The sequence below is a fragment of the Etheostoma cragini genome, chromosome 8 (genome assembly GCF_013103735.1).
Source record: "Etheostoma cragini isolate CJK2018 chromosome 8, CSU_Ecrag_1.0, whole genome shotgun sequence".
Lineage (NCBI taxonomy): Eukaryota > Metazoa > Chordata > Actinopteri > Perciformes > Percidae > Etheostoma > Etheostoma cragini.
The window spans coordinates 1,662,637-1,672,636 of record NC_048414.1 but is presented as its reverse complement, the minus strand read 5'-3'; the positions used below and the strand labels follow the sequence as shown (position 1 = coordinate 1,672,636).

The 10,000-nt window shown below is 40.2% G+C and overlaps 2 protein-coding genes across 2 annotated transcripts in view; both read right to left on the bottom strand.

Annotated features, from left to right (window-relative positions):
• The window catches only part of slc13a1 (solute carrier family 13 member 1), a 15,491-nt gene extending 8,452 nt beyond the window's left edge, over window positions 1–7,039 (bottom strand). The window contains exons 1-6 of the mRNA XM_034880237.1: window positions 6,808–7,039; window positions 4,630–4,960; window positions 3,545–3,673; window positions 1,520–1,656; window positions 304–470; window positions 2–41 (exon numbers count right to left, since the gene is read on the bottom strand). Coding sequence (XP_034736128.1) covers window positions 2–41; window positions 304–470; window positions 1,520–1,656; window positions 3,545–3,673; window positions 4,630–4,740 — 584 coding nt within the window. The 5' untranslated portion in view covers window positions 4,741–4,960; window positions 6,808–7,039. The remainder of the gene's footprint in view (window position 1; window positions 42–303; window positions 471–1,519; window positions 1,657–3,544; window positions 3,674–4,629; window positions 4,961–6,807) is intronic.
• Window positions 7,040–8,035: 996 nt separating this feature from the next.
• The window catches only part of iqub (IQ motif and ubiquitin domain containing), a 17,655-nt gene continuing 15,690 nt past the window's right edge, over window positions 8,036–10,000 (bottom strand). The window contains exons 12-13 of the mRNA XM_034879015.1: window positions 9,477–9,662; window positions 8,036–8,302 (exon numbers count right to left, since the gene is read on the bottom strand). Of these exons, the coding sequence (XP_034734906.1) occupies window positions 8,105–8,302; window positions 9,477–9,662 (384 nt within the window). The 3' untranslated portion in view covers window positions 8,036–8,104. The remainder of the gene's footprint in view (window positions 8,303–9,476; window positions 9,663–10,000) is intronic.

Genomic DNA, 10,000 nt, shown 5'->3' with positions numbered 1-10,000 from the left:
CCTTGCAGCTTCTTTCATCTTTTCAAAATGGCCGTCAGTTTCTGCAAAAAAACAGACTGTGGTTAACGTCTTTTCGTTCTTGTTGTTCTGTGTTGCTAAGAGGTTACTTTTATGGCAATTGTCAGAAAATGGGCTCCCGTGATGCTTCTTTCTCAGACAGAACTTAAAGTGCCCACATTATGCTCATTTTCAATTAAAAAAATTCAAGTTAAGAGGTAATACCGTAGAAAAAAAAACAAATAATGGTTTGTGCAAAACAGTCTCAGTGTGTGTGTGTCTATAAAGAAATGTAAGTCCAGGTACCGTCCAGCTGCAGGCCGGGGTTGTCTTCGCCGACGCATCCTTCTTCCTTGGCCTTCAGGATCTGCTGGAGAACAGCTTCCACGATGGGCATCACCATGGCAACAGCCGAGGTGTTTTGGACCCACATGGAGATGAACGCGCAGCCGGACATGAAGCCCAACATCAACCTGAAGAGAAGACAGCATGGCAGGTCAGAGCAGGAGCTTCGGCGAACATCTCAATCTGCACGTCCACGTCTACTTTCTAACTAGAGCTGCACGCTACGAGGAAAACACACGAAGCCCGATAACAATAGTAAAGTGTACTCAGTTATGCATTTTGGCTGCCAAATGCAATAAATTGCTTGTTAAATTGCACCAAATCTATTGCGTTAAGTTTAGAAAAAGAAGGTGGTTCGGGTTCAATTCAGACGCTACATTACTTCCTGAAGGTTCACGCACGTAACGCTGAACGGGACATTCGTTAGATTTGAAAGAAGTCAATCTTTATTTGTATTGCTGCTCTCCGGGGTTTAGATTAGATTAGATTAGATTAGATTAGATTATAATTTATTCATCCCACAACGGGGTAATTTAGTTATTACAGCAGCGGCATTTTTTTCAATAACAGCAAAAAACAAAAACACACAAAGAAGTAAACACACAAGAAATACAGGCAAACCATAGACAATGATAATATGTTAGACTGAGAAAGCAAAATGGAAAATGGCGTCAAATAAAGGTATTTTAAAGTGCGGTTGCCATGAAACAAGAAACAATATTGCAGTGTAAGTGACGTTGAAATTAAATTGAATGTGTAATTAGAGTAATGAAGCAAGAGTCGGTGGCCTAATTTAAATTATATTAACCTGTGACCATAAATACTGAAAAGTAAGTACTTGTAATAAAATGATCTAAACACCGATATTAAAGACAAACAGAAAGTGTGTGGTGTAGATGGGAGAAAAACAGGAAGAGAAACTACAACATTATCAAGGTAGTGCAGTTTGTTTGACCCATCCCCCCCCCCGTCCTCCCTCCTTTTGCTGAAATTTGGTATTCTTGCGTTTCGTTGCTAGAAACTAAAATACACAGGTTGTAATTGCGGCGTGAACAACTTCCTCTGGGAGGGGAGGACAGTCTGTTGAAAGCAGTTCAACCACTAGCGCACACTTAAAAACACCAATTCAAAAATACCACCTCTGTGGAGCATGTTTGAGAGAAAGGGTGGCGCTCACCATGCAGGGTTGACCCCCACCATGGTGACGAGCCTCAAGGCGATTCGGCGGTGGAGACCCCATTTCTCGATGGAGGCGGCGAGGCAGATGACGCCCACCAGCAAGAAGTGGAAGTCTTTGAAGTACTCCTTCGCCACCTGGAGGAGAAACACAGGGATGGAAATAAGAGAGTAATACTGAACAAGTGATATAGGGAGAAGAATGGATTACATCGCAGCCCAGTCTCTAATGTACGTTTGTAGTAATTCTGTAGTTTACATTCACTTGTTGCAGAGAAAATTAATTTAAACTGTCGGAAATTACAAGACAATTAAGAAGAAAAGCGAAGATGTTAACAAATGACAAAACAAGCACACGCTAACAAATTGTGCAAGATCGATTAACTATTTTAATATATTTTTATTTTCAGAATCATTCAATTCATGTTATATCGTTTTATCAAAGCTAGGGTTAACTATCTGAGTCATGTCTACCATACACTGCAAGACTTTGAAAAGACTAAAGTCTGAGACAATCTCACATCTAAAGATAACCAGTCGTGACGTCACTGTGTCTTTTAGTCACAGAGTAGAAGATTTTACTAACAAGACTTCAAACTCACGATCATATCACACAATATCTTATTCCGATATTGGCAATTTGGCTTTGACAATGAATTGCTTTATAAGTTGTTTGGTGCAAGGTATAAATTAGCTTTTACATACTCTTTCATACTCTGAAAGCCAAAAGAAAAGAATTCTCCGCTCTCCATTGACCTGTATTGCATAAAATGTTCCTCTTCATCAAATTTATCAGCTGGCAACCGACAGAAAACCCCCTAAAAGCTGCTGTGTGGTGATATCCAACACCAACAATGTAAAACCCATGACATCAGTTTTTATAAGCTGTCGAGCCGAAAAACTGAGCTTTTATGAAGACAAATGTGGATACAGACGTGAGGAATCAGCAGGAAGAATGGGAAGACACCAAGCTAACAATATATATGTAATGTTAGCATTTTGTCACCAAGTCCAACATCTAAATGCCAGTTTTAGGTCAGTATCTGCAAGTTAAGCTAACACACGTAACGATGGACACAAAGTTAGCTTAGTGTCAGGATCCCACTGTCTTCCCATTCTTCCTGCTGATTCCTTGCGTCTGTATCCAGCTTTTAAGGCTTCCAGGTCAGCCGCTTATAAAAACTGTTTGGCTTTTTACATTGTTGGTATAGTGAATATCACCACACTGCAGCTTTAAGGCATTTTTCTGTTGTTTGCTAGCAGATAAAATTAACTAGGAAGCACTTTCACGCAATAAAAAACCCTCCAGTGGGGGCGGGACTTATATGCGCTCTATCTCTATTGGCTCATGTTGCTGGTGTTTTCTTAATAGTTTATACTTGCATTTTTGCTTTCTACTAGTCTACATGCTTTTATCCTCAAAAAACATTCTTTTTTGTCATACTGTCTGTCTGAATAGTCCTGTATTCAGCTTCTGTGTGAAAGGCTCTGTTTTAGCACCTGTCTCTTTAAGACCCCCTCCCTTTGCTCACTTGGCGTCTCTGCACTGTCATTGCAGAGAGAAAACAACTGTATCAGCACTGTTATGGCACCTTCAACCTATATAAAGTATAGTTTTGAACAGAAGTCCTGCTGGCTCATTTAAAAGGCACAGTTTCTGAAAATGGTCTGTCTCCATTTCTCTATGGATTGAGCGTGCTGATACTTTCAAAGTGTTTACATAGCTCCTCAACCGGCTTCATAATAAAAAAGGACATGGAAATATCACTTTTTACAACATAAGACATTTAAAGGAACACATATATCTATATATTTGTCAAGATAATGTGAAGAAAAATAGGTGCGCTGGGACAGCAGTGGGATTTTTACAGTAGCAGACATTTCAACTAAAGTAGCCAAATGTTGGTGAGCATGTTGTTTCTTTTGTTAGTCTTTAGTTGCATAAGTCAAAGGGAGGTTTAGAGATTTAAAACAGCATCTTTTTATACAGGATAAACTTGGCCTGCTAAAAGACATTTTGACTCACATGTGAGGACTTAATGATGCCAAAAGCGGGGAAGAGGATGGCGGGAAGCATGGCGGTCATGGGCAGAGGAATCACCTCCGTCATCCAGTACGTTGCCATCAGCAGCAACACAAAGGCACATTCTGCCTCCTATACACAGACACACAGACACACAGACACAAACACACACACACACACACACACACACACATCAGATTTGTGCGAGTGATTATGTCCTCTTCCTCTGGTTTAATGGAATCCAACTGGAGGATTAACACCACCAACTACTAAACCAACTACTATGGATGGAAACATGCATTCATTCTAGTTTTCTTCTACAGGTTTTCTGATAATTCTGTTGCCATTTTCGCTACCGTTGCACGTAAACCTGGTTACTGCGTGCTATTTAGAGTTTGTTTTGCAGAAACACTGAGACTGAACCACAAAGTAGCTGTGCTGTAAAAAAAAAAAAATACTAGAACCAGGAAGAAAAACCTTATCTCGGACTTTTATTAGTGCAGCTTTACTTTTACCTCAACAGAGAAATCCCAACGTTGATTTATTAATGGTAATAAGTTTAAAAACATTGATTGATAACAGTAAAGCTGCACCAAAGAAATGACAACATATTCCATTGTATTACAATTGTATTGAATAACATTCTTACAAACCCTTTGATTCAGTTTACTTTGAATCATTAATTTCAGAGGAACTGCTTTTTAAATTAATCAGAATTAGAATCAGAATCAGAAAAACTTTATTGATCCCAGAAGGGAGATTCTGTGTTGCAGTGGCACAAATAGTAGAAATATCAGAGTAGAAATATAAAGAAATATAAGGAGTGTGGATATGTGCGGTATTGACATAATTAAGGATTAAAGGAATGTTATGATGCAGTATTTACATAATTAACATAATTAAGGAGTTGCAATGGTGAAAGTAATAATAATAATAATAACAGTAGAGTATTTAGGCCAGTGTTATTGCACAAAACAGATAATAGTGTCCAGTTTTGACCTCACTAAGTGTCTGTGTGTCAGACACTAAATTATAATCATTGTTGATCTTTGCACTGGTCTGGTTGCCGACTTGTAACGGAGACTCACCTTCGTCCCGACGACTAGAGGAAGAGGAAGCAGCAGCAGCGGCGCGAGGATAATCAGAGCGAGGCTGCGGTAGTTCCACAGTCTTCTTCTCAACCCCATTAGCATTTTCATTGTCTTACTGTGTTTTCTTCTCTTCTGCAGGTTGCTTCTTGGTGTCCTGTTGTCGTTGACGCACGGTGTCGTCGAGCTGTCAGGAACACTGTGTCACGGTTGGTTTGATTTTATGAGACACCCGCTTCGATAGTGTTGGCGGTCGCAGGTTATGTGTCCATATCTGCTGGGAATTTTTATGAGTGAGACTCCAAAGCTGCTTGGTGAACGCCGGTTATCTCTGTGCCAACACAAAGGTGAGACAATAATGAGACACACAGACAGAACTTTTCATTTACGACACTTTAAAAGGAGCTGTATATCAGTAGATTGCACACTTTAACCCATGTCTAGCCATCTCTGCAAGCATAAATGTGTCATTATTTGAGTGGGAGTTTTCAAATGAACAGGAAGCAGCACCAGCGATGAAAACTTAGATTTTGAGTTGTTTGGAGGAAGGATTTCTTTACTTTTGATTGAGCTACGCTAGCGGTTTCCCCCTGATTCCAGTCTTTGTGCTAAGCTAGGCTACGTTAACTTAAAACACATCCTGGACCCTGATAAGTAACTGATATCCATGTTCTTTTCTGACTCTAGACAATACGGCTAAAAAGAGTATTTCACTACATTTTAGAGGTCCCTTTAAAGTCACACAAAAAAACGTCTTTTTTATTTTAAATATATCAAGTTTCCTGGCAGCTCCGTTGTTTGTGGGTTTTTTGGCTTTTTTTCTGTCCTGTTTTGTTATATAAAACCTGAACATTTTGAAAATAAAATACATGTAAAAAAATAAAAAGGCCATCTGACCAAAAACTAAAATATATCCAATCTTTAAAGTGCCACTCACGTCCTAATTATGCTTTTAAACAAAAGTTTGACTCCGGTACATTCACACAAAAAAAAAAAAACTAGGGTTGCATTTTGGCGCTTTCAACTTCCCAATTTTTAAAGATTTTTCAGTTTTGTAACTGAATACTGAGAAAAGCTGCTTCAGAGGCTTATGTTTTAAAAACTGGTGTTTCATTTACATTCATTTTTGACCTTAGTTCTCTGTGTTGAAAACAAGCAAATTAAGGGTTGCTGTTCAATGGAGGTGGATGGTTACATGTTAACAAAAATAACTAATGTCTGTGTGATGGTTTAAAAAAAATATTTACGCAAAGCAAGGGCAAAGTTAAAACTGACTTTTTGAACAGGTTTTGCTCCTTTCTCCCTGTATGAAAGTATTACATCTGTATGAAGAAAGTACCAAATCAAGATATTAATGTTTTTGGCCTGTAAAAACAAGGACAGATGTCTGTCAAATGCAAGAATACATTAAGAATAGGTTGTTCTCAATTTGACACAAAGTGGGATATATTTGCCCAAAGCCAGAATAAAGTGATTTTTTACCCTGTACGAGAAAGAAGGAAATCAGACTTTAATTTTTACTGGATTTGACAACTTTATAAGTTGTTAAGGCAATAATTAAAAGCCTGGTTTTCATACATATACATATACAAATATATATATATATTTATATACTTATATATAAATATTACATATTAAAAGCAATATTGGGGAAAAAATTGCAATTATCGTATATATATATAAAAATGTATGGGCTGAACGATTTGGCCAAATGATCTAATTGCAATTTTTTCCCCACAATATTGCTTTTAATATGTGATAATAAAAAAAAAAAACTTGTATTATTTAACAAAGACAAGCCATACATCATTGTATAGTATGAACACAAGAAAGATTGGAGGCCAGGCCTGTATCTGATGGTGAGAACTTCTACGTCTGCACTGTGTCGCCCTACATATTTGAGATGTTCACTGTAATTTCAAAAAGTGGATTTAATGGGTAGAGTTTAATAAGACCCGGGAGCATTACTGAGAGGTATTCAGAGACCCTTTGACCGTGACACAACAAGAACAGAGTGAGGAAACACAACATATTGATGCTTAAAGCCGAATAACAGTCTTAATCCTAAATCAATGACACACAATCTATATTTGCCCAGAACATGCATGAGCATGCAGTGAGGACAGTGTCTCCAGAGAGAGAAGTAAAAAATGACCCTGATAATGAGAGTGACCTTACCTCATTGCAGCCTCAGGCTCTCCGGGGGTGTGAAAGCATCTGCATACATCACTGCTGTTGAATCTTCTTTTAACAAGCCTCTCGTTGGATGTCACAGGAAGAGAGACAAACTGAGCCTAACTCCACACTAGTTTTTTTTTTTTAAATAGAGCATAAATTTGGCTATATTTGCGCCACGCGTCCGTCCACACGACTCTGGGAGAGATACAAAGCAGTGTGATCGGGTTTACCTGGACTCCTTATCTTAAAGCCCTGAGAGGTGTCATCAAACAGTTGCTAACGCTAATCACGACCGTTGACCCTTGGCTAATGAGTACATGTTCACTGAAACTTACCAGAAGGGGTCAGAGGGTCTAGGTTCCCATAAGAATGCAAATGTACACAGACTTCAGAGAACTGAAGGTGTTTCTAGCTTTTCATTTTAATCAATTACCAACACCACGAGATGAGTTAATGGTCTATGTGTCTTATCTCGTCTGTAGTGTGCTTTCCAGGATATTTGTTTTATTTCTAGTCTGATTTGTTCCTCTGCCAACTCAGAGAGTCGGGGGGGGAGGCGGGGAGGCGGGGCAAGTTCATTCTCACTGTCAGGCCTTTACTGCATGGGCTGCCGCCTGTTGGGTTGTCTGGGGAAGTCCATGAGAGATTACAAAGGAGTGCTCACACATTAAAAGGTTTTCAATCTATTGCCTTGTTTTCCATTGCAACAGTTTCACACAACATTGTGTTGCCTGCCCCGTTTTTGTGTGTGTGTATGTGTGTGTGTATGTGTGTGTGTGTGTGCCTGTTGGAGCAGAAAACTATATATTGTTTAATCCTAGTGACGCGCACGCATGCGCATGTGCCTACTAACGGACACGCAAGGGGACACGACCCCCTAAAAGTCCGTTAGTAGACCGGTTTCCGTGCGTGCAGGCCTTCTGGTTCCCACCTCTCAGCTATGCCGAATCCCTTTAATTCCTACCTTGGTCTTTTCCTAGAATCTACATAATTATTGACTCGAGGAATCCAAATGTTAAGGATTCCCTTAATTCCCGCCCTGGTCTCTTCCTAGAAGTAAAATGTATTTTAGTACTTTCTTATTCTGATTATTTGTGGAAGTTGGGTCCTGGGCAAAGGTAATTGTGCATCTACTATCAAAATAAAAGCACCTGAACTGAAATTAATATACAAAACCAGGATGAAAAACCATCATGAATTTAGTTTTTTATATTTCAGACAATGTTTTTTGAAAGTCACAGACAATATGAGTGTGAAAGGAAAGTGACAGAAGAAAGAAAACTACAGGATTTTTTTCTTAATGAGCCGATGCCGGTGGAGTGGCGATGGTGGGCCTGCCTGTCGCCATGGTGACAGGCTCGGAGACGAGACGGTTGCCCAGGGCAGCGGAAAGATGGGGGTCCAGGTACTCGGCCATGACGGCCATCTGGCTGAAGTGGCGGCGAGCCAGCGTGTGTTTGTGTTCGATCCTGCGGATGAACGTGGCGTCATACGCCTGAACAACACACAGGAGGGAAGACTTAGTTTGGGCAACAGCTGGAGTCAAAACTGCTGCTTTTTAACTGTTTGACCAACAAACAGAAACAGGGCCAAACAAAGTAACATGGGAAGGTCAAATGGTATCTTTTAAAGGTTAAATATGTGATCTGCCTTTTTGATGACCAACAGAATCTTCAATTTTTGTTTCGATAAAGATCCTTTTCTGTTTTAACGTGAAAATGTCCCTCTGCACGAACTTTTATGGACCAGCCATGAAGGAGTCAACACTTGCCTGCTCATATATCTAAAATGTAGGGATGTCAAAAGAAGTGTAAGATTTCAGCAAATAACAGAGAGATAAAGGACAAAACTACAAGTAAAACTCAACCTGTAATAGACCGAAAAGCTAAATTTGGAAGACCAGTGGGTAGAAAACGTTGTTTCTTTTCCGCTGATGAACAAAGTGAAGTTCTTCTTACTTTAAAGCTACATTGTGGAAGAATTTCTTGCATCTAGCGGTGAATTTGTAAATGGCAACTAACTGAATATTACTTTGTAGCCCCTCCCATTCAAAGTGCATTTAAAATCCTTTGGTGGCTGAATGCAAAATTAGCGTCCTTGAGTGTCCCTACCAAATAATAAAATAAACAATTGCTAAATCAACATAGTCACAATTATGTTAGGCCCACTTGTCACGTCACCTGTCCAATTGCCCGCACCCCCCTACCTTCCCTCTTGACTCTCACTGAAAATGAACGACGAGGTGCGACAAACACTCCCTTTGTGTAAAAAGGCTTAAAGGTGACAATGCCTAATTTGCAGATAGTTTAACAGTGACTGGCACTTTTCATCCCATCAATGCTGTCAGAATGGAGCTAACAAGCTATCAACATGTATTAACACCAGGCATGTGTAGACTTGAAAGCATCTACATGTCCAGATGCAGACTGCATTTTCAAAATCAGGTGGAGATGAGGTCCAAAAGGGGTTCGAGACTGACTTTTTATTCCACCAGCCAATGGGCTAGTGAATGTTAAAATTTTTACCAGCCACTTAATAGATTACAAGTTTTATTTGTCTGGGGAGTTAAGCCACTTGCATTTTTTCACAGCACTTGGCTGGTGTAGGGTTGCTGATTTTGGACCCTGTCCAGATGTGTGCTGTGAGTGTAAATGTTGACATGGACAGACCTTGTGGACGTCTTCCACCTCCAGATGAGCTGCAGTCTCTTCTTTAGACAGCAGGATGCAGTTCCAGGGGCTCCAGTCTTTCTGACGGTTCCAGCGGACAAACACCAGGTTGTAGAGGTCTTTGCTGGCGTGGAGGGCCGAGTGGGAAGCCCAGACCACCTCCACCAAGTACCGCAAGTCCTCCACCTGAAAGGATACACATGTAGACGTCAGGGTCAGGGTAGTCCCGTTTTGCCAAACCTTCCTCCACAGCACTTTGGAGCAGGGTCTGGCTAATCCACACTACATTCCGGGGTTGGGAGAAAAATGTGCTCTGGTTTACTGGTTCTTCTTTAAACCAATCACAACGGTCTTGGACAGAGCCATGTGCCAGACAGAGCCGCGGGAACTTGGTGGAACTTGTGTACGTTCAAGGGTTGTTTTAGTCGTTCATTAGAAACATCAGGTTGGACAGATAGTCTAGCTAGCTGTCTGGATTTACCCTGCAGAGACCTGAGGACCAGGTAACCATAGTCCACAGATTG